General features: G+C 42.9%; 1 protein-coding gene across 8 annotated transcripts in view; it reads left to right on the top strand.

Moving 5' to 3' along the window:
- Positions 1–5,559: 5,559 nt before the first annotated feature.
- TRPC3 (transient receptor potential cation channel subfamily C member 3) overlaps positions 5,560–25,013 on the top strand; it is a 71,538-nt gene continuing 52,084 nt past the window's right edge. For all 8 annotated transcript variants that reach the window (XM_027597704.1, XM_027597702.1, XM_035726017.1 and 5 more), the window contains exons 1-2: positions 5,560–5,800; positions 23,759–24,530. In XM_027597704.1, the coding sequence (XP_027453505.1) occupies positions 5,586–5,800; positions 23,759–24,530 (987 nt within the window). In that variant the 5' untranslated portion in view covers positions 5,560–5,585. The remainder of the gene's footprint in view (positions 5,801–23,758; positions 24,531–25,013) is intronic.

The raw sequence follows: 25,013 nt of genomic DNA, 5'->3' as shown, positions 1-25,013 counted from the left end.
TTTAGTAAATGCATCTAAATCAGACAAGGTAGGTCCTTGCTTTAGGGCCCAGACTTCATATTTCCATCATTAGTTCTGTAGCCCACAATAGTGAACTAATAGTAGTTAATTCATACACAGCCTGGCAAAGTTTTAAGTGCAATTAACAATGAGCATCTTTATAAAAACCCCATGAAATAGGTACTATGATTATATCTTACAGAGTGTATATCTATCCACCCCAACGTCACAGAACCAGTGAACAGCTGAGGTGGGGTTTGATTCCAGGCCTCTGGCCAGTGTAGGGGGTATACTGACACCGAATCGAGTTTAAGCTAATTAGGCATTTGAAAGCTGCCCAGGAAATATAACCATCACTTACAAGTTCTTTCTGTGATAAAGTACATTTTGACTTCCAAACTTGTGAAGAAATTTTCAAATGGATGTTTTAAGGTAAGAAAGTACCTGAAACCTCCTGGGGCTAGAAGAGACCTGTGAGCATTAGTGACCTATGGTTAATAGGACACTGTAAATTCGGGGCAAAAGACAATAGAGTATTAACTGCCACACTGTAAGTTCAGGGATACTCCTTTTTCAGGTTCAATTGTTCTTAGAGGCAGCAGTTCCCCCCCTTACTAGTTTGTGCTGCTAAGAAAATTAATGACTTAAGTTTACTTTAAAAAGCAAAGAGTCAAAAGAATGAAAAGACAAGCCGCAGACTGGGAGAAAATAATTACAAAAGACACATCTGATTAAGGAGTGTTATTCAAAATACACAAAGCCTTAAAACTCAACAATAAGATTTAAATGGGCTAAAGATCTTAACAGACACCTCATCGAAGGTAAGGTGAGGCTTATGCCAGGGAAGAACATATTTCCTATCTTCAAATGGGCTAAAGATCTTAACAGACACCTCATCGAAGATATACAGATGGCAAATAAGCATATGAAAAGGTGCCCCACATCATATGTTGTTAGGGAAACACAAATTGAAACAATGAGATGCCACTACATGCCTTTTGGAATGGCCTAAATCCAGCACACTGACAACACTAAATGTTGGCGAGGATGTGGAGCAATAGGAATTCTCATTCATGCAGGTGGGAATGCAAAATAATACAGCCATTTTGGAAGACAGTTTGGACATTTCTTATAAAAGTAAACATACTTCTACCATATGATCCAGCAAGCATGCTCCTTGGTATCCACCAAAGGAGTTGAACATGTATGTCCCCACAAAAACCTGCATATGGATATTCATAACAGCTTTATTTATAATTGCCCAAACTTGGAAACAACCAAGAGTTCTAGGTGAATAGGTAAAGAAACTGTGGTACATCCAGACACTGGAATATTATTCAGTGCTAAAAAGAAATGAGCTCTCAAGCTATTAAACGACATGAAGGAAACTGAAATGCATCTTACTAAGTGAAAGAAGGCAATCTGAAAAGGCTACATACTGTATGATTCCAACTCTATGACATTCTGGAAAAAGCAAAACTATAGAGACAATAAAAAGATCAGTGGTTGCCAGGGGTTAGGAGGGAGGAGAGATGAATAGGCAGAGCCCAGAAGATTTTTAGAGCAGTGAAACTCCTCCGTAATGTGGATAGTTTTAAATTTGTCCAAACCCACAGAATGTACAACTCCAAAAGTCAACTCCAATGAAAACTATAGACTCTGGGTGATAATGATGTGTCAGTGTAGCTTCATCGGTTTTAAAAAATGTGCCACTTTGGTGGGGGATAGTGATAATGGGGGAGGCCACGCATATATGCATAGGGTATATGAGAAATCTCTGGACCTTCTAATCAATTGTTCTGCCAACCTAAAACTGCTCTAAAAAATAAAATCTATTTTTTAAAAGAGCAAAGCAAAATTCATTTATAAGAGAACCTCTATTCTTAAGAAGAAAAAAAAATTTGGAACATTATACCTGTTCCCATGCTCTTGCTCCCTTGACAAAATTGCTAACCTTCATTCTGGGGTGCAAGAATTACTGCTCAATAGTGTCTTCTTATTCGGTGTGTTACAGACAGCCCTGGAGAAAGGGAGAGAGAGGGCAAGGGAGAGAAAGAGGCACAGAAAGAGAACAGGGGCCTTCCACAGTATGTGAAATAGATTTTAAAGAAGACACAGCATTTTCTTAGAGATTTAGGAGGAAATTTGGAGACCATTTTCTGCTATCAGGTTAAAAAATCAGTTTTATTTTATTTGGACCTATCATAAAATTTATGCTTTACTTATGCCTCAGTGGCCACCTCTTCTTGAAGATAATCTTCCTCAACAGTTGGATTTTCTGAATATTGAATAATGATTTCCCCCCCGAAAGGAATAATGGATTTTGAATGTATGTTAGGCGAACACTCATTTAATGAATACACAGACAGCTAACAATGTATATGCAGTGATAGATCCTCTTTTACAAAAGAAGGACATAAGATAAAGCTGGCTTATGCCAGGGAAGAACATATTTCCTATCTTCAAGAACTTACTTTCTTTCAGATTTCCTCTCCTCTGGGTTTTCATCAATCTCAGGGGCATACGTCTTAAGAATAAAAATGTTAGCGGACTCTGGGAAGAGACTTCCCTCAGACCAGGAGAGTTAGTTTATGTTATGAGCTGAATTACGCTGCCCCCTTCCTCCCCACCACCCCCGCCTCGGCAAATTTATATGTTGAAATCATACTCTCCAATACCTCAGGATGTTTATTAGTAGATAGAGTCTTTAAAGAGGTAATTAAGTAAAAATGAGGTCATAGGCCCTAACCCAAATGACTGACATCCTTATAAGAGATTAGGACACAGACACAGAAGGAAGACCATGTGAAAACAGAAGAGAAGACGATCATCTAAAATCAGTCGGGGAAAACAACCCTGCCAACCTCTTGATCTCGCACTTCTAGCCCCCGGAATTGTCAGAAAGTGAATTTCTGTTTTTCATCCAGTCTGTGATACTTTTTATGGCAGCCCTAGCAAAACTAATATAGTGTGTAAGAGTAAACCCTGGTGACACCAGCATTCCCAAAGTGCTTTTATCCAGAGCCTAATAAGAGCAGTTCAAGGGGCGCCTGGGTGTCTCAGTTGGTTAAGTGTCTGCCTTCAGCTCAGGTCATGGTCCCAGGGCCCTAGGATCCAGCCCCGAGTACTCGGGCTCTCTACTCTGCAGGGAGTCTGCTTCTCCCTCTCCTTTTGCCCCTCTCCCCCACTCATGCTCTCTTGTGCACTCTTTCTCTCATAAATAAAATCTAAAAAAAAAAAAAAAACAGTTTCATGAACTTAACATAATTATAAAGAAGATGTAGACTTCATAAATTAATTCAACAAATATTTGTTGAGCTTCTCCAGCACATCATGTACTGAGCTAAATGGCAAAAACAAAAAAATAAGCCCCCAAGTGGCTCAAAGTAAATAAGACCCCAGACCATCCTCAAAGGAATTCAGTCTAAAGAGGACACAGGTACAGAAAGAGTTAATTTCAATATGATGTGACCAGTGGTGAGATTGTGGTATGCACAGAGTGCCATGGGTAAGGACCAAGGGCCATGAGAACTTCACTGAGATATAGAAAGGGGAGCAGATTGGAAGCCACATCCAACCTAAGTCTTTAGGTAAAAGTAGAAGTGTGCTAGGTGGACAGGGGAAGAGAGGCGTTTCAGTGACAGGAGTACCACAGACAAAGGCAGGAAAATGAGAAAGTGTCTAGCATGTCAGGTGGTGAGCGAGAAGTTCAGGGTAATTGGAATTAGGATGTGTATGAGGGAGGATGGGAGGAGAGAGTGAAGAAATAAGGTCAGACCACTAAGGGCTGGGCATGCCAAATTTGGATCTTAACCTGAAAGCAGTGGAAAGCCACCAGAGATTTTTATAGAGAAAAGTCACGATCAGACTTGCTCTGAGCATGGTCTAGCTTAATAGCGTGGAAAATGAAATGGTATGGGGAGAGATACGCTGCATAAAGACAGAAAGCAGGGAGGTTGATGGGAGCCTGAACTGAGGCAGCAGTATTGGGGTACAAAGAGCAGTCTTGCTTTAGAGATATTTCAGAGGTGGTATTGAAGGGGTCTAGAAATGTATGTTGTGAAGATTTTAACACTTCTATTTCTGCATGTGCTAATACGGAAAAGGTGCTTCCAAGTGTAAAGCACTAGACGGTATTTACTTGTATTTTCTGTGTCAGACGTACAAATAAATATCGTTTCCTTAAACATCAGATTTGTTATCACCTTAATAAAACACACAATATTTTATTTACTTTTTAAGAATTGAATTCAAAGGAGCTACTACATTTCCTTACTTGTGTTTTATTTAATTTCGGGAAGAACTGCTCCCTGAAAAAATATAGTATAATTGGATACAGTTAAAAGATGAGTATCTTATTTCATCTCATCATAGCATGTCTGGTATTTCTGTGACTCTTCCAAGTTGGACTTGATTGAAAACTGCATATTTGAGGCAATTGAAAGCCTTGGAAAATACACTCACCTCAGTCTAATCTGAGTTTTCTCACTAGCTGCCTTCTGTGACTAGTTTACTTCCTCTTTCTAGGCCTCAGTTTTCTTATTTTTTTTAAAAAAAGGGATAAATTCTTGATCCTTAAGACTCCTTTTGACTAAAATTCCAAGGGTCTTTTCTTCCAGAAGAAATATTGCTTTTGACTTTTAAAACGAAAAAAAAAAAGCTTTATTTATTTATAATTACTGAAGTTTTAAAAAGGAGACTTTACATTTTGCTGGAAAATATTTATCAGAATGTATATAAATCTTGTTAGATGGTTTTGAGACTTATTAAAAAAAACCTGAAGCACAATGCACGTTCAAACATTACCGTTCTTGGGGTACAAAGGCACTCAAGGAAATGTACTTAAACCTCCGTAGTTTCAACTAAGTCTTAAGAGTAACACAACGAACAAGTGATGCTTGTTGAAACAAATCTGGAGTCGAATTGGGTAAATACGACTGCAGAAAAATTAGCAAGCCAGACGACTTCCTTTCCCCTTCCTTAGGAAACTTGTATCTGTAAGTGGAAGAGGGTTCTAGATCCTCCGGCAGAGAAATGGGAGAATACGGAGGGAAGTTTCTCTGATTCCTCACTCCCTACTTGCTGGTCTGATTTCCTCTCCAGCTCGCTCTGTCTGATAAGGAATTGATTCTCCCCCCTTCTCTCCCTCCCCCACCCCCCGCTCCCTCCCTCTCCGTCCTTCACCCTGAGTAACGGTAGTGTCCTAGCAAGTGATGCTGTCGGAGACAGGAGCCGGGCACCGAGGAGGCTTCGGCGCCGCCGCCACCGCCACCGCCACCGCCACCGCCGCCGGGCGGGAGAGCCTTTCCCAGCACGGGCGCTCCACTCGGCCCCAGGCTTCCTCCTTGCAGCCGCAGCCGCGGCGGCTGCTCCCACGGTTTCATGGTGGGCGGCGGCGGCGACTCGGCTTTGGTTCCCGCCTCTAACTGCTCGGTGTCCGGCCGCGCCGTTCTCTCCTCCTGCCTTCCGGCCCGGGGCTGCCCGGGGCTGCGGGCGGTGCGGAAGGGGCGCCGCGGAGAGACCCGGCGGCTGCGGCGGCAGCGGCGGGCGGCCGGCATCCCCACGCTCGGACCGCGGCAGGCGCGATGTCCACCAAGGTCAGGAAGTGCAAGGAGCAAGCGAGGGTGACCTTCCCCGCGCCGGAGGAGGAGGAGGAGGAGGGTGAAGACGAAGGCTCGGAGCCGCAGGGCCGCCGGCGGGGCTGGAGGGGCGTCAACGGGGGGCTCGAGCAGCGCTTGGCGCCCTCACAGCGGGAACCGCACGGCTACTGCCCGCCGCCCTTCTCCCCCGGGCTGGACATGTGAGTACCCCGCCGGTCCGCGGCCCGCGCGTCGGGAGGGCAGTGCCGGGCGGGGGGCAGGATGGCGCGCTCCGGGCCGCCCCGCCACGTGCCAGGGACCCCCAAACGCCTCCCGGCACGGCACGGCAACTCTATTCGGGGCGACTTGGGGATGCAGACCTCGGTCGGGAGCTCGTCCCCTTGGTTCTGCTTTGTGGAGGGACTTGGGGGCCGCTGAAGGCGTGGCTGGGGCTCTGTCCCGGTTCAAGCGCACAGAACGGCCCCGCGGACGGACACAACGGACGCCAGACTCGCTTTGCAGCAAGCAGACACGTCCTCTCCTAGACACACACCACTGCCCCATGGGCTGGGACCCCTCGGCAAATGAACCCCGCGCTTACCAGAGGAAGTCAAAGAATAGTAAGGTGTGCATAGACCCAGGCGCGCCCTCGAACTTCGACCTCCTCCCCCGCTTCCCAACGTGGAACTACCCTGGGAACTTGCGTTTCCCCTCGACGCTCCCACCTGCCTCAAGCCAGGGCAGGGGAGTGGGGAGAAGGCAAGGGAAGGTTTGTGATACGGAGTGTGGGTGTAAGTTTGCCCAGTCGCCTCATTTCTCGATAGTCCATTCACAGGTGGGGGCAAACTGAAGCCAAATCCTCAGGGGAGAGTGGGCGCGAGGCAGCCTCGGGAACTGTTTCGTGGTAACTTCGGCTGTAGTTCCCAGGCGGCTCAGGGTCAGCAGCTGCTTTCTTTTTAAAGAAAGGTAGAGGTTGGCTCTGTAGTGTGTAAGAAAGAGCAACTTTTCTCAATTTCCAGATCTTGGAGCCAGCCTTAGCAGCTACGAGACATAGCGAGGATTAAACGAGAGCTCTTAGTTTTAAAGGGTGCATGCTATTTTTCTTGTCACATACCTTGGGCGTGCCACGGGGTTTACGTGAGTCTTTTTTAGGAAAAACGCACAGACCTAGGTAGAGAACTTCGGGTCAGACGTGGCGGGCGGCACTAACCGTCTGGGTGGGGTAAGTGGTTCTTGGTGAAGGGACGGAGGTTATGCAGCGCCCCCTGCTGCCCTAGAGCTGCCACATCCTGGTCCCAGGCTTCTGGGGCGACCTCCAGACAGACCTAATCTCGCATCGCTCTGCCCGCTCAGAGCCCGCGACTGGCCCTTCTAGATTTGCTTATAAAAAAACAGAAATCAGCCGCTAGGAGTAGATCGCCTAGGGAAGGGTTCTGATTTAAAATGAGCGACGCATCCTGATGTGGTTCAATTACTGCCGAAGATTAGCCTGAGTGGAAATGGCTCAGGAAATGGAAGGAAGGTATATCCTTAGGGATTAAAGCATGCCGGCTCGCTTCCCAGCCTCCCTAAGATTTTAAGACATTGTCTATTTTTCCTTTTGCCAGTTTGGTTTTTATAACCCAGTTCAGTTTCTTGATTATTTAATTTTTTTTTTCTGTTCCCTTCAATCCACACTAAATGGGACACCACTGCCCTCTTATCTGAGAAAATAGGGTGGATCAGAGATTACTCACTTTGCCTTTTGGAGTTTGAGGTCAATTACGCAAAATACTAAGGCAAATTCTATCGTAAACTTGTCTGCCTGCTAATAGAAGAGAACATTTTTTTTCTATTTTCTGACTTTACGTAATTCAACAAGTAAATGTCTTAGTGTATTTACTTTGTAAAGTGCTTGAGAAGATCCAGTCATCTTAAGGAGACAAACATTAATAAATGTTTCTTTGGGAGGTAGGGCAGCGAGCTCTTCATGTTTGAGTCCTGTCATTTGCTAACTTGGGCACTAGTTTGATATCTGTAGAAAAAAATCAGCTCTTTATTCCTCCTTCAAGTAGAATATGGCCACAGTTTAAAAGCTCAGAAAGTGGACACAACAAACCTAGGATGGAACTGGAGCAGGATAACCAGTCTCTCAAAGCCCCAGGCTCATTTTCAATAGTCAGAAGAGAATAGCTGGACTTAAAATTTAGCCAGGATGCTGAAGATAGAATCCCACGTTTACCAAAAAATTCCTCAAGGTTATCCTGTTGCTCATTTCACTGCTCCATGCTCCAGTATTCCATTTGGGAATTTTAAACAGACTGACTTAGGAGAAAGAATGTCATCTGCTGTATCACTAACAAGAGTTTTTACAAATATCCTTTGATAGAACTCTTGATTCAACCATTGATTCAAACCAAGACTTTCTTTTTCTCAATTGTTTGCAAACCTAGGACCAAGTAGTCTGTCATTGGCAAGATTACCTCATTCTCAAAGTTTTTAGTTATTAAATATATCTGATAAAACTCCAAAAAGTCATCTGAAGGCAGTTCTCATGAGTTTCGATTCAAAGACATTTCTTAACGTGTTTGCATGTGCCAAGTGCAAGTTAGGTACAGCGAGCCCCAAAGATGAGTATGACAACTTTTTGCACTGAAGAAGTTTAAAATCTCATGAGGGAGAGGTGGAAATGAAACTGGGCATGAGCCATTGTGCTATAAATTAGAGTAAAATAAGTCCATAAAAACATACAAGGAAGGAGCTATGAAGGATCAAGTGTAAAGGAGCGATGGACTATGTAAGGTCATGGAGAGATCAGGGAAATATTTATGGCTCTAAAAGATAGGATAGGAGACAGAGACAGAGTGGGACATTAATTGAAGCCTTTCCCCCCAAAATGTTAGGCATGTCTGGGGAACGTTAATTGAGTTTGGTTGGAACATAGAGTATGTATAGGTGCAGTGAGATTTAGCTGGATGTATTGGTTTGGGGCATTAATATGGAGGATCTTGCCAGGAGGAGACAATAGGGAGCCACTGATGGTTATAGAGCAGCAGCAATTTGAGAGTCTGAGAGCAGGATGGATTGAAGTAGCAATTGAGAGAATGTCAATAAATAAATTAGGGGGCTACTATAGCCATTCTGGCTGAGATTAGGATCTGTAATAGTGTAGTACTGGTGGGATGGAAAGGGAAGAGGTTGGAAGACAGAATACACAGATAGGATCTATGGGAATATGCAACTAACTGCCCATGAGGGGTTTAAAGAGAAAGCAGAGGGGCACCTGAGGGGCTCAGTCAATGAAGTGATTAAGCTAAGCATCTGCCTTTTGCTCAGGTCATGATCCCAGGTTCCTGGGATCAAGCCCCATGGCAATCTCCTTGCTCAGCGGGGAACCTGCTTCTCCCTCTCCCTCTGCCCCCCTTATGCACGCGCTCTCTCTCTCTATCTCTATCTCAAGTAAATAAAATCTTAAAAAAAAAAAAGAGTGCGTGTGAGAGAGAAAGAAAGCAGGGTCAGAGATGACTTGGCGATTTTGACCTAGATAACTGAGATCTTCGATGTCATTGTTGAAAAGGAAAGGACAAAGGAGGATCTGATTTTTCAGATAATTCTGATTAGAGGTGTCAAGCAGGAAGAGGGAAATGCAAGTTTAAAGCTTGGGAGAATTTGAGAATCTACTGGCTGATGGGGCTAGTTGCTGAGTCATGTGAGTATATGGTATTACCCAAAGAAAGAGTGTAAAGAGAGAGACAGAGAGCTCTAGACTCCCTTTTCTGAAGGATTTTTGTTGTTGTTTAGAGGGTAGAGAGGGTAGCAAGATGAAGGAGCAGGTGGGTACTAAGGCAAAGCTGCCTAGAAAGAACAGTTTCAAGAAAAGAGAAGAATTGACCCATAGTTGGCAAATATTTGATAAATCAAGAGAGAAACTTATGAGTCTACTTTTAGAAAGAAGAATCAATCCTTATATTAACATATGTGCACATAATCATTAGATTTCTCAGCAGTGATATCTTTAAAAGAGAAAGACTTCTAGAAAGGAAGATTCTGTTTAGTTTTTCTTCAGAGGTAGTACTGCCAAAAATGTGTCATAACAAAAGCAGTAATTTGCGTTTATATAATATTTCATGCTGGAACTGGGAAGGGATCCCCCGTTCTTAGTGCCTGCCCTCTCTTGGGTCTGGTACCCTCACAACCAGAGTATCTGTGTTTCTATTTCTCTGGAGATTTCATATCCTATCATGCTTATTAGGGTGAGGGTATCAGTCAGTGGGGTAGAGATCTGGGGAAAGAGTTCTACCTGATCTTTATACAGGCTTTCAGCCAATTCCCTTATTTTGGGCTCTTGCCTCATCTCTACTTTCTGGAATTTCTTTTGCCTTCAATTTCTGGGCCTTTTCTGGAATTGAGCAGGGTGGATCAACTTGCTTCTTGTTATAGGCACTCTGGCACTCTGGATGGACCTTCCTTATCTCCACTAAATCATTTACCTGTCTTCCAACTTCACATATTGTGTAGTTTCAGATATTACAAATGTCTTCTGGTTTCATGGAAGACAAAATCTGTGTTACTTTTCTCTGTTTTCCTTGCTGTTTAGGGGAGATAATTTTGGAGAGGAGAAAGGGTAAGAAAGACCTTTATTCCGTTGTCTTGAAACCAAATATCCCTACGATTATGTTTTAGGTGTTCATTTAAGCCCCAGTGAAGACTATATTATTAACAGGCCAAGATTGCAGAAGGAAGAATATTCTTAATCATGACTGATCTTATCGCGTGAATGGAGTAGATAGTAAGCTATACAGTGTGATATGAGGGTCATGAACTCTCCCACCTAAAGTCATCTTAGTACCACACTTCGTAAAGCTAACTAGTATAGAATATTTTGGGGAAAAAAATAGAATGTTTGAGTTGCAAAGGATTTCATCTAGTCCAGTCTCTTCTTTTACAAATTGATAAACTGATTCCGAAGTTGGACCTCTAACTCACAGCAGCCCCAAGTCATCTGAAATCTAGCTCTTAGGGCTGTGCTGTTCACACCGTGGCCTCCTTTCCGTTCAGCATTTCTCTATTCCTCAAAGAAATTTAAAAATGCATTTACTCTTGGGAGGAATAATACAGGACACTACTAATTAGGATTAATTCATTTATGAGATCCAATTAAGTCATCATTTCAATTTGACTGCTGATGGCCCATCAACGTGAGAGAGTTTGTAAGCCAAGCGGGAGGACTAAGGAATGGAAACAAAGAGGGGAAAAGAGTATCTCAAAACATAATTGACCCCCTGCCAAATGTCATTTATGGTTTTCTCTTTTCTTAATATCAAAGTGGTGAGAGGATCCTGGAGCAAGACTGGGGCATCATCTGATGATGGGGTTAGAATTTTAGGGATTTTTCATTACTGGCCTGGGATAGCAAATGTCTGTCCTCTCTCTCCCTCTCTCTCTCTCTCCCGCCCTTCCTCTCTTTCCTTCTCTCCCCACCCCCCGAATATTCTTAACCATTGAGCTTTGCCTTTGCCTACAACATCCCATACACCCCCTTACCCCAGTTGACAGTAAACAATAAAACACCATGGGAAATGTAACAGGTTGAAGAAACCTGTTTTTACTGGGTTCCTAGGCTCTTGGTAGGAGGAATGCTTTAAACTTCATGGCTCAGGATTGAGATTGTCCCCTCAGGGAGCATGCCTAAGGAACAGTGAATGGCTGCTGAGCAGTCTTCTGAGGAGGGAGGCTCTTACCTTGACCAGCAGTCTTCCTTTTCAACCCTGCCCTCAACATCACATGGCATAAGTCTGGCAGGAGAGCCTGATTAGTGGCCTGTGCAGGGTGAGCACGTAGGAGTCTGGCCCAGATAGAAGATCTGGAGTTGTGAACTATGGGGTGACCAACTTTACACTTGGCATAAGGGGCTCAGCATTGACTTTATGAGAATAATTAAGATTGTTACAGTGTTTTGTCTTTAATTTAGCATCTAGGCCAGGGGTGTCTGTCTACAGTTACCTAGTCAAAAGAAATCCCTTATTAAAAAGTAAACTTTCCCTCCTTTTGCACTGTTCAAATAATAGGTGACGGTACAGATTTGGTCTTAGATCTTTTAAAAAATGAGATTTAAATGTCCACAAGTATATGACCTGTTAAGGAAAGAGCATGATGATGCTACTATTCTACACCAGTTTTGCATTTCTAAATATATTTTGTCAAGTAGTCCTGATGCATATGGATTCTGTTGAAAAGTAGGCTGCAGGGTGACAAGAAAGGAGCAAGCATCTAAAAACTTAAGACTTTTGACTTAGGATGTAGATGATAGTGATAGAAAACCAGATCCCTTTGCTTCTAATAATATTAAAAGTGTATATGGATATAGATATAAAATAAGCTTATATGTATAGTATATAAAGTATTAATATATATATAATATCCTCTAATATATTTAAGTAGCCAAATATGAATTTCTCTTGGGTCAGTAGAAGTTTTTGATTTTATTATTGAGTTTATTTTTTTTCTTTGTGGTTCTTTTTTTAAAATTTTTTATTGTTATGTTAATCACCATACATTACATCATCAGTTTTTGATGTAGTGTTCCATGATTCATCGTTTGTGTATAACACCCAGTGCTCCATGCAGAGCGTGCCCTCTTTAATACCTATCACCAGGCTAACCCATCCCCCACTCCCTCCCCTCTAGAACCCTCAGTTTGTTTTTTAGAGTCCATCGTCTCTCATGGTTCATCTCCCCCTATTACTGAGTTTATCTCAATTCTTGTTCAGTTACAGATTGAATTCGTATTTGACTTCTAATTTCATTGTCACTTAATATTCCTGAAATAATAAACATGAGTTTTAGGAAGTATTGTGAAAGAGTTTATTTTTGAAGATAAGCTTCATTATTAGAGCTTATTAATTCTAAGATTTATCCCCATGTATTTTTTAAAGATTTTATTCATTTATTTGAGAGAGAGAGAATGAGAGAGAGAGCTTGAGATGGGGAGGTTCAGCGGGAGAAGCTGATTCCCCGTTGAGCAGGGATCCCGATGAAGGACTCAATCCCGGGACTCCAGGATCATGACCTGAGCCAAAGGCAGTCGCTTAACCAACTGAGCCTCCCAGGCACCCCGATTTATCCCCATATTATCCTGACAAACGTCACTTTTTTTTTATTTAAAGTTTTTTTTTTTTTTATTTGACAGAGAGACACAGCGAGAGAGGGAACACAAGCAGGGGGAGTGGGAGAGGGAGAAGCAGGCTTCCCGTTGAGCAGGGAGCCCGATGCGGGGCTCGATCCCAGGACCCTGGGATCATGACCGGAGCTGAAGGCAGACGCCTAACCACTGAGCCACCCAGGCGCCCCCAAACGTCACTTTAATATCAAAATCAAGAGATGTGGAATTCATCAGATACTTTTTGTGGTGTAACTAAGAATTAAATGTGATTAAGCAGAAATCTACTTTGAAAGAAGAATAATTGTTTACATTATTTTAACTTCTGATTATTAATTTATATTATTCATGACTTTTATAGAAGAATTATTCTAATTCCCCTCCACCTCTGCTTCCACATATTATCATATGTGACCAAAAGTTTTCTTTAGTCTGGAGGGGAAAATTGTCTGATCTCTGGGTCTTCAGTCTTGTGGTTTAAGCACTCATGCGTCTGTGCAAGCATGGCTCCAACAGGTAGATATGCATCAGCCATGTACTGAAAGCCAGGTGTATAGAGATAAAGGGAGGCGGTCTCTGCTATTAAGGATGTTACATTATCTTTGAAGAGCCAGGCATAAAAGCAGACAATTGAAAGCAATGCAGGGGCACCTGGGTGGCTCAGTCAGTTAAGCATCCACCTTCAGCTCAGGTCATGATCCCAGGGTCCTGGGATTGAGTCCCGCATTGGGCTCCCTGCTTAGTGGGGAGCCTGCTTCTCCCTCTCTTACTCCCCCTGCTTGTGCTCTCTCTCTCTGTGTGTTAAATAAATAAAATCTTAAAAAAAAAAGGCAATGTAACAGTCAGTTTAACCGAGTTGTTCCTCAAAGCAGAAACATCTAAGTGCTAGAAAGTACATGTGTTTAAGAAGTATTATCATGTCATACAGGCAATGATTAGGGGTCTTCACCTCTGCTCCCAGTGGAGGAAGGAACACATTGTTAAGTGGCCTTTTTGCTTTTCTGGTTGTGGCTGCTGAGGGGTCTGGCAAAGAGCTTTCATGAAAGGGATGACAAAGAAAGTGATGACGGGAGAAGACCGGAGCTTTCCTCCTTAAATATACAACAGCCTCTTTTCTCTGACTTGGCGATTAGGGTATATACCCAAATTAGCATTGTCTAATAGATTTATTAAACTCATACCTAGAGGTTTCTGAATATAGTACAGGCTAACAGAAACTGTCAGGAAATTAATTACTGTGGAGACCCAGATCTCTCTCCAGACTTGTAAGTGCTGGAATCTCTACCTATTAATTTTTTTTTTTTTTTTTTTTTTGGTGGGATGAGAATCTTTAGAAATGAAAGCTATGCTTTCCTGTTTCTTTTTTTATAAAGATTTTATTTATGTATTTGACAGAGAGAGACACAGCAAGAGAGGGAACACAAGCAGGGGGAGTGGGAGAAGCAGGCTTCCCGCTGAATGGGGAGCCCGATGCGGGGCTCAATCCCAGGACCCTGGGATCATGACCTGAGCCGAAGGCAGACGCTTAACGACTGAGCCACCCAGGCACCCCTGCTTTCCTGTTTCTTAAATGGAGCTCCTTATCTTGTTAGTTTGGTTGCTACTGAGACAATGTGTTATTGAGCTGTTTGTGGTGTCAGGAGATGCGAGCTCAGCAGTAGGCAGTGTGGGACATGGGACTCCCTGTAGCCCGGTACTCTATTCACCGAACAGTTGAATAGATTGGGCTGCCTTCCTCTAGTCTTCCATACTGATGCCCTTAGGGGATATAGTGAAGTTCAGAGTGTCCCCCACTCCACTTCTTCCCCTCTCCAAATACATATCTTAAGAGATTTTCAAAACATGTGTTTTTGATGACTCCTTTGAGGCTGTTTGTGAGACACCCTCCCTTCCTGCGAGCCCACTCACATGAAATCCATATCGTGTAGATGTCGGTTGTCTCCAGAGGCAGCCACGTTGACTGACAGCTGCCTGCTTGCCAGGGGGACTATGAGGTTTGTCTACTTTTTGACTTTTCATCTCTGACTTTCTTGTCCTTTGTCAGTGCCTGCTGCTTCCCACCCTTATCATCACTTCCGGTTATCACCACCCCGGACACTATAACATGGCCATTGCTCTCTAATGCTTTTCCCCCCTCCTCTGTGCTTATTTGCACTACTTCTCTTCTGTGGCTCCTTCTGCTCTTCTTGCCCTTCACAGAATGACAGACTGGATCCTGGCCGATTGGCACATTCACTTTCTTCAAGGGGGTGAACAGCTTCATCAAAACAACTTGGGTGTTATTCTCATTGCTTTGGCTCACATTGATGGTGTTATTACTCTGTTTGCCAGCTTGCTACATGAATTGAGTAGTTGGCTAATTCTTCATTTCAATAAAGGATTTGACTTCTTTAATAATGCGCATTTGTTGCTGAGTGCTAGAGAGATTGTGATTCAATCCAAAGAGCAGTTTTTGAAGCTGTTCTTTCTAGAACCCAAATGTTCCAAAACATAAGCTAAGCATACATTTTAATAACATTATTTTGATTTGCAACCTTTATTCATTTTTTTCTTATTCCCTGGAGATAGCATGGTAGAGAGCCTGGGAGAGGACCTCTGAGCTCTCTTCTAATTCTTTATCCTTTAATGACCTTAAGGAAGTGACTTACCATTCTGACTGAATCTCTTTGTCTATAGACTTAGTATCAGTTGGGCAGAAATAATGGTAGGCCCAGGGATGGAAATAAAAGGAACATCCCAGAGGCAGGTGTAGCAGGGTCAAGAAACCAGAACAACTTAGATGAGCAGCAATGTGTTGCTCCTGTAATTTGCCTGTAATAGGTCTTTCTCTTGAGCCTCCCAGCTGCTGACCAGGAGAAAAAAAAATAAACCAAATGTCCATCGTGTGGTTTAAATTCGTTTTTTAAATTTTGGGGTTTTTTTTTTGTTTGTTTGTTTGTTAAACACTTATTCTCATCCAACAAGTGAATTAAACAATCAGTCAAGCAATTAAGTTAATTAAGCAGTTAAGCAGTTATGTGAGTTATTAGGAGGGAAGACTTGCCTTACATTATTGCAGGGAATAGGTCAACTAGGGCATTGTCTCCTTGTGCCTTGAGCTCATATCTAAGGCATTTTTGCTTGCTGATTCTTCCCTCCAGTCTCTTCAAGGGGTCGTAGTCTCCTTACGGTTCATGCATACACCTCTAGTTCAGGGCACTCTGGGGAGATGCTGTGAAGCCAATTTCATTGATCCTAGTTTGATGTTATAAAGTAAATTTTCCTTTTAATAAATAGCCTCTCACTTGGATAAAATAGCTCAGGCTCTCAGAAAGCCCTCCCCCCCCCGCCGCCCCCACTGTCCTCTGTAGCATCTGGGCACTAGAGGAAGGGAGCTTATGTGTCCCCTGGAGGAAAGAAAGAGTTGTTGTCCTCTGAGTCTTCTGGTCTCTGGGCGATGTTCATTGTCTACTTGGGTGCTGCTTGTCAGTGAAAATAACTCGATCTTGGCTGACTTGCCTTTGTTATAACCCAGACATGCTCCTTGGCTTATATGGTTTGAGCTCAACTCCCAGGAGCTCCAGGGCTCTAACCCAGCTTACAGCAGCAGTATCCCTAGTCAGGGTGCAGGGTCTCTGGCTCTTAGCACAGGGTCCACACCACATGGGAACTTAGGGTGGCTTGACAAAGCCCACACCATTCCCTACTTAACCGGGCTGGGCTGTCCCAGATCTTCTGCCCTCAGTGGTTCCTCACTTTCTTGGATCCACATCTTAATTTTTACTTCCTTTTTATTTTTTCTTTCTTCTGTTAAGACAGGAAGCATCATGGCTTTGCTGTCAAAAGCTGTCTTGTCTCCACGATGAGAACATTCTATGATCAGGTTCCTTCAGAACTAATTAGAGAAATGAAGGAACTGAGCAAATCTTTCCTCAAAACAATTTCTCTTTTTCCTAAATTTTACTTGCAAAATCCCATTTTTTTCCTACAAAAAGCTGAAAATTACCTTGCTCTTTCTCTTTGCACTCCTCTAAAATTTGTCTTCTCTACTTCTCCCCTAAACACACCCACCTAACTCTTAACTAACCACCGATACAGGAGCAAGGAGCCTAATGCAGGGCTCATCCCAGGCCACTGGGATCATGACCTGAGCTGAAGGCAGACTCTTAACCAACTGAACCACCCAGGTGCCCAGGAATATATATTTTAAATGAGCATCCCTTGAAATTCCCAAGCACACTAAAGGCTGGGAACCTCCAGCATAAAAACAATGTGATTATCCTGAATATCAATGACCCCAAACTATGAGGCCTTTAAACACCTGTCATACTGGCCTTGACAAAAGTCAACTTGAAATAACATGTGTGAGCACTGCAGGCTAAGGGACAAATGGCCATATGTTCGTTTAGGTTCCCTATGTTTTATTAACATTTAAAATTTGAACTTCGGGAAGCTGAACTTCAGCAAGTCACCTGAATCACGGTAAATAAGAAGCCTGCAAAAATGCCTTCACCAGTGACTCATAACCGCCCCCCACCTCTCCTGCTACCCCCACAGCAAGGTGTCCTGAACCAACCAGGGCAAAGATACTGTATTTGGAAAGACAAAAGAGAAAAGCACCTTACTACTTTTTCCAAAAATACCCTTGACAGTATAGGAATATCCTTGACAGTATAGAAATAAGCAGGATAATGTGTTTATAAGACAGTGCAAAATGAATCTGAGGAACAAGGAAAACAAGGTTGGCTGGGCAGCATCCCTGAAAGTCAACCAGAGAATTCTAGTTTGTTTGTTGTTGTTATTTAAGAGAAGTGTGACAGTAAAAGCAGAATTTAAGAAGAGCAAGGTGCTGGGGATGGTAATGGCACACAAGGAGGAAAATTAGGAGTAGCCTGTGGCACTGGAGAGAATCTGGAGTCAAACAGAGAGCCTTCAAGTTGAAGCTATATGTGTTACAGTGGGCAGGTTTTTTAATCTCGGTTTTCTTATCTATGAAAGGGAAATAATACCTGCTTCATAACTAAATAGGAATTAAATATGGTAGTGCGTGAAAAACATACCTATATGCCAGGTGCTGAGTAAAGTTTAGTAGCCTTTCTTCATGCCATCTCTGCTGGAAAGCTGGTCTAATAATCCAGCTATGATTGGTTAAAGATCTGGAAGATGGTTGTGGCAATGAGAATTGGAAGGGAGGGTCTGGTACACGAAACATTCCAAAGGAGAAGCTTCAGAACTTTGAGACTGACAGCATCAAGACGGTGAGTCATAGATGACCTTGAAATTGCTTAATCTGGGGGTGCCTGGGTGGCTCAGTCAGTTAAGCATCTGCCTTCGGCTCAGGTCTTGATTCCAGGGTCCTGGGATCCAGTCCCACGTTGGGCTTCCTGCTCGGCAGGGAGTCTGCTTCTCCCCCTCGTTCTGCCTACGGCCCCCCACCCCGTGCTTGTGCTCTGTGTGTGTGTGTCAAATGGATAAAATCTAAATAAAATAAAATAAAGAAATTGCTTAATCTGAATAAGGAGGGGGTGCTTGTTAAGAAAGAGGGTGAGTTGGGACATTTTAGAGTGACCAGGGGATAATAGGTGTACATGTAGGATCTGAGGTCAAGGGGGAGGACAGGACATGGGAAGAGATTTGGGAGCTCAATGGAACAAATAGTTATTGAGTACTTACTCCCTATGGGTCACTGGATAATGAGAAATAAAGAATTACCTGACCATCCAGGAATATGTGTACATGTGAGTGGATATTTATTAATCCTGTATTTCTTTAAAAAAGAATTCTTGTAACCATAAAATAGGTTTAGAACACATGGAAAATATGATCATTGATTTTAAATGTATGTGAGAAATCATTTAGGAGGAGGGAAAAGAATGTACCGGAAATCTGGGGTAGAATAATGATGGTAACTGAACACTTTTAGATCTAAGCTGAATTGCTAGATTTCCTGGGCCAAAAAGAAAAAAAAAAAGGCAAGGGTTATATAGTTCATATATTATGAGATTAAAAGAAGCAAACTTATCTGGAAAGAGAGGCCTATTAATACAGAATTCTATGATAACTTTAGTATTTGCATCCTCATAAAATGTACAATGGATATGGATATGACAACCTCTTAACCCTTTAAATGCAATTTTGAAGACGACATAGTAACCTTTTAAAATTATCAATCCTTGATAAAAGCAAGGGCGTGACATTAACGAGTCACTGGTGAAGGCATTTTTGCAGCCTTCTTATTTACTGTGATTCAGGTGACTTGCTGAAGTTCAGCTTCCCGAAGTTCAAATTTTAAATGTTAATAAAACATAGGGAACCTAAACGAACATATGGCCGTTTGTCCCTTAGCCTGCAGTGCTCACACATGTTATTTCAAGTTGACTTTTGTCAAGGCCAGTGTGACAGGTGTTTAAAGGCCTCATAGTCTGGGGTCATTGATATTCAGGATAATCACATTGTTTTTATGCTGGAGGTTCCCAGCCTTTAGTGTGCTTGGGAATTTCAAAGGATGCTCATTTAAAATATATATTCCTGGGCACCTGGGTGGTTCAGTTGGTTAAGAGTCTGCCTTCAGCTCAGGTCATGATCCCAGTGGCCTGGGATGAGCCCTGCATCAGGCTCCTTGCTCCTCAGGGAGCCTGCTTCTCTCTCTGCCCCTCCCCTCTGCCTGTGCACTCGCTCTCTCTCTCATGCTCTCTCTCACACTCTCTCTCAAATAAGTAAATAAAATCTTTTTTAAAAAATAAAATACATATTCCAAAGCCCCACCCCTGAGAGATTCTGACTTAGTTAATCTAAAATGGGTCCCAGAAATCTGCATTTTAATAGGCACTCCAAGTGATCTTGAGGCAGGTGGTCCTCATGTCACATTTAGAGAAACAGTGTTAGAAGTCAGGTGAGTTTATGTCAAAGTTATGAAAACTGAGGAGTGTTACTTGTATTTTTACCTCTGAATGCAATGGAGCAAAGGGTTGCCTTTGGGTACACCAAAATATTTCTCAAAAAGAACTTTTTATCTGCTTTTGTTTGGAGAAGTACCAAGAATCCAAAGTTTGTTTCATATAGCACGCATTTTTTTTTTCTTCTTGAGATGTATGGTCACTGTCTTACTCAGCTTGGGCTGTCAACAAAGTACCATAGACTGGTTTAAACAACAGAAGTGTTTTTTCCTCACAGTTCTGGAGGTCAGAAGTCTGAGATCATGGTGCCAGTATGGTCAGGTTCTAGTGAAAGCTCTCTCTTCCTGGCTTGCAGGTGGCTCTTTTTTCTGGGTCTTCACTTCGTGGAGTGGGGGTGGGGTGGGGGGCTTGAGGTGGGGGGAGAGAGAGGGAAGGAAAGGACATGAGAACTCTCTACTGTTTCTTCTTACAAATGCACTGATCCCATCATGAGGGCTCTACCCTCATAACCTCATCTAATCATAATTGCCTCCTAACCTCCCAAAGGCTCATCCCCAGATGCCATTACATTGGGAGTTAGGGCTTAAACATATGGATTTGTGGGGGGACAGAGTTTAGTCCACAGCAGACAGATATTACCAGGCATCCATATCAGCCTGAGCTTGCACGGGGACTTGTTGAGCAGCTGGTTTAGGTCAGTGGTACTCCAATGCTCTTATAAGAAAGAAGGCCCTGTGCAATGGACCCTTGTAGTGCTGAATGAGACAACCCACTGCATGGGGATCTGAAGGTAAGAAAATGTCTGGCAAAATGATTTTAGTGTTAGTATTACTAAAGTGAGGCATCCTCTCCCTTTCACCCTCATTCCTACCTTATTTCTCATGCTAGCGGAGATGCACTGTCAAGACTAGCTAAGATTGGCGCCATGTTTATGAATTGTGGACAAGTTGAATTCAATGTGACTCATACCATTCTATCATTCCAGATCAATGAAGGTTGTTTTACCTAATACTGTAAGGAAAGTTTTTTTTTAAGGCACTTCCTACATAGATTCACCATGAAGATACATTAGATCAGCTCTTTAATTTTGAAATAGCTGTATAATTTTTTCTAATTCAGAAATTGACTTCACACTTAACTCAGTGTTAGAATCTTTTAAAAACAAAATCAAAATGACTCACGTGACATGTGTTGTGTAGTACTAAAATCCCACATTTCAGCTCAAATGCACAATATGGAGATATTCTGAAAGAGGAAGAGATACTAAGAAAAAACTTTAAAATATTAAGAAATGCAAAGAAAAATTCATTAAAAAATCATATTCTGGTATTTTCAAATCACACTCTTTGGGGAGAAAAGGTGGGGTTTTTATAAGTGATTTTTGTTGTAGATAGCAGTCATTAGATAAAGAGCCCTTTCCATTAAGATGTGACACTTTAATGAGTTTATTTCCCCAAAGATAATGTATCTGAGTATAGATTGGAATTCTTCAGACGTGTATACTCTGCAGATACCTTCTGTGGTTATAGAAAATGTCAATATATTATCACTGGTAAGCATAAAATTCATCTTTTATGCCATATGGAAATTCTAACCATTTGAAGAGTTCCAGTGTGTAGATTCATAGTAAAAATATTAACCCCAAAAAGTCAGTTCCATTAGGAGTAACAAAACATACTCCCCTACCACAGTAACAGTATTTACCAGATTTGTTTAAAGCCCTGTCATAGAGTTTGGGTCTTGAAACAAAGTTCTCTCCTATGCAATTCAGTGAATGCTATTTCCCAGTTCTTTTTTTTTTTTTAAGGATTTATTTATTTATTTATTTGACAGAGAGAGAGATGGCGTGAGAGGGAACATAAGCAGGACGGGAGAGGGAGAAGCAGTCTTCCCGCTGAGCAGGGAGCCCGACACGGGGCTCCATCCCACGATCCTGGGATCATGACCCGAGCTGAAGGCAGACGCTTAACGACTGAGCCACCCAGGCATCCATGATGAATTTTATTTTTAATAAAAATATTCAAACTGTGGTTAAAAGTATTCAAAATGTGCAAAAGGGTATAAGTGAAGAGCAAAAATCTCCCTTCTCCTCTGGCTCCTCAGTTCTGCTCAGAGCCCAGGTATAACTACAATTAAAAGCCTCTTGTATTGCTTTCTGGAAATTGCTACAAACACATATGTATGGGTGTGCATACATACATGTGTGTACATATATATGTATGTATATAAAGTTTTGGATACATATAAATGCTGTATTTATTTAATTTTTAAAAAGTTGATCACCTGACACTAGTTGAGCAGTTAGGATGGGGTGCCAGTCTAGCACTGTCGCCCTTGGAGTTAACATGCCTCTCTGGACCTCTTTGGTTATCACCTCTGAAGACTCAGGTTTGCCTGGCCGTGTTCCCTTGGTCTCCATGTGAGAAACCTCTGCCAGTGCCTTCTGTACTCCTCTCTTGGTTTGAGGTCAACAGAGGTGAGAATTGAGTGGGGGCTGGTAACTGCCTCTGACTTCTGCTCCCAGACCCCCAGGGAGAAGGACAGTGTCTTCTCTAGCATAGTTTTCAGCCCCTGACTCTGTGAATATTGTTTTATCAATGGTGGAAAGTATTTCTGGAATATATATCATAGAAGGAAAGCATTTTTCTCCCCCAGCCATTCACTTTTAACTTGTCACAATTATTCACTTCAGAAGTCGGTAATGTAAAAAGAGCTTTATCTGGTATTTTATCAGCTCATACACAAAACAAAATATCTGGTATTTATCAGCTCATACACAAAACAAAAATCACAGATATTTTAAAGGAGCTTATCTTAAGCATTGCAGTCAGCAAGAATGTTAGAACTGGCTAAGGGTAAAGATGCAGATTTGTATTTATAATAACAGCCGTTTAAATAGTAAAAGTAATCACAATGTTAAAAAGAAGTAATCATAGTGTTAAAAATTATGTTGTTTATTTAGCATCATTTTTCAAAGACTCAGAACTTCTAAAAAAGCTTTTTGTTCATGTGCTCATGAGGAAACTCTGGAACACTTTGTAAATTTCCATTTTACATCTGGGCTAAGGAAGTCCAAAGAAATGAATTTACTCACCATCAATTAAAATGTGAACCTGAATCACTGTACACATCAATTAATGACATCACTTTCATAATGCAACTGAATCTCAATGAATGTGGTTGGTATTAGGTACATTGTTCTGGATATACAGTTAGTGTCCAGTTGCTTTATTCATAAAATAATAGTAGTGATTTTTTTTTTTTTAGAGAAGGGGAGGGGCAGAGGATGAGAGAGAGAGAGAAAGGGAGAGAGAGAATCTTAAGCAGGCTCCTCGCCCAGTGTGGAGCCGGATGTAGGGCTTTAGGCTTGATCTCACAACCCTGAGATCATGACCTGAGCCGAAATCAAGAGTCAGAGGCTTAACTGACTGAGCCACCCAGGCACCCAATAATAGTGATTTTTCAACCATAAATCATACTATATCCTTTTACTTCAAAGAGGCAATTATATAATATTGGTAATTAAACAATTCTTATTACAAAGTCACAGTTATTTTCAAGCAAGTAAGTCGGGTTTTTTTTGGGTGGGGGGAGGCAAGATACCCGTAAGAGGAAAAGATAACAAGGGTAAGATCCTGAAAGATCCTTGGCCTAAATCCTAGGCTTTCCGCCCCCCTCCCGTCAATTATTTTCTTTAGTTAAAAATATGCAATGATTTGAGAGGATTCTTCTGGCCTAATTCTTAAAAAATTTGCTTTCTTTAGCCTTAAATCCTAGTGCTTTGGTGCCAAGAAAGTGCTAGACCTCTATTTTCAAGACTTTTAAGACTAGGATGCTTATTTATACAAGGTCCAGTGAGTTCCATCTATACCAGGGCCGCAAGGGAAGCATGGATGTCTAGACCTTGTTTATATTATGATTTCTTCCAAATGCCATTTTCTTCTGAATAGGAACCCCTGTTCTGATAGGCTACCGGCTCCTGTCTGGGTTCAAGCAGCAGGTATTAGGTACAGGTGTAAATTTCAGGTGCGTTGTTTAGCAACTGACTCAGCTGCCCGTGGGCCACAGGTCTGCTGTAGGTGCTGTGTACTTGGAAAGGGCTGGATCTGTGGGAGGAAGCAATACGTCCTAATAGTCTACAGGTGTTTTTCATTAATGCTGATTAGGTCCATGGAGGGAAGCCCATCTCTGAGACGCAAGACGGTGATGCGGGAGAAGGGCCGGCGCCAGGCGGTCCGGGGCCCGGCTTTCATGTTCAATGACCGGGGCACTAGCCTCACTGCCGAGGAGGAGCGCTTCCTCGACGCTGCGGAGTATGGCAACATCCCTGTGGTGCGCAAGATGCTGGAGGAGTCCAAGACGCTGAACGTCAACTGCGTGGACTACATGGGCCAGAACGCGCTGCAGCTGGCTGTGGGCAATGAGCACCTGGAGGTGACAGAGCTGTTGCTCAAGAAGGAGAACCTGGCGCGAATCGGCGACGCCCTGCTCCTTGCCATCAGCAAGGGCTACGTGCGCATCGTGGAAGCCATCCTCAACCACCCCGGCTTCGCGGCCAGCAAGCGCCTGACCCTGAGCCCCTGTGAGCAGGAGCTGCAGGACGACGACTTCTACGCCTACGACGAGGACGGCACGCGCTTCTCGCCCGACATCACGCCCATCATCCTGGCGGCGCACTGCCAGAAGTACGAGGTGGTACACATGCTGCTGATGAAGGGCGCCAGGATTGAGCGGCCACACGACTATTTCTGCAAGTGTGGAGACTGCATGGAGAAGCAGAGGCACGACTCTTTCAGCCACTCACGCTCGAGGATCAATGCCTACAAGGGTCTGGCCAGCCCGGCGTACCTGTCCTTGTCTAGCGAGGACCCGGTGCTCACCGCCCTGGAGCTCAGCAACGAGCTGGCCAAGCTGGCCAACATAGAGAAGGAGTTCAAGGTAAGCTCCGCGCTCCACCCCGGCTACCCTGCACGCTCATCCACTTTCCTACTGCCGCCTGGTGCCTTCCAGAGTTTGCTCTGGAATCAGTTTTGCCCAGCGGATTTAAAATCACCAGATATTGGAAATGTTATTCAGAAATGATTTCCCCCTCTCAGCATGGTGCTGTGATAAATTCGCTTTGGGGTTGGGTATATACTGGGTTAGAGAGCTATAGTTATGGTGCTGCTCTGTGTGGATGAGCATTAAGTAGAACGCAAGACTTCCCTCCCCCCCATTTGTTTAAAGGAGGGATTTGGTGTGACATTTTGCCTCCCAAATTCTTCTTCCTCTTCTGTAGTTAGTGGTATGGTGGCACACAACACAGAAGGGTATTTAGTTTTGCTGTTTATTGACCTAAACTTCTGTATGTCCCTTTAGATAGAAAGTCAAAAAACTAATATGAAATACAATTAAAGTCATTTTATTAATATGACAAAAATG

The sequence above is a fragment of the Zalophus californianus genome, chromosome 2 (assembly GCF_009762305.2).
Source record: "Zalophus californianus isolate mZalCal1 chromosome 2, mZalCal1.pri.v2, whole genome shotgun sequence".
Taxonomy (NCBI): domain Eukaryota; kingdom Metazoa; phylum Chordata; class Mammalia; order Carnivora; family Otariidae; genus Zalophus; species Zalophus californianus.
Note: the sequence above shows the minus strand (reverse complement) of the source record. Positions and strands in the feature narration are given on the sequence as shown.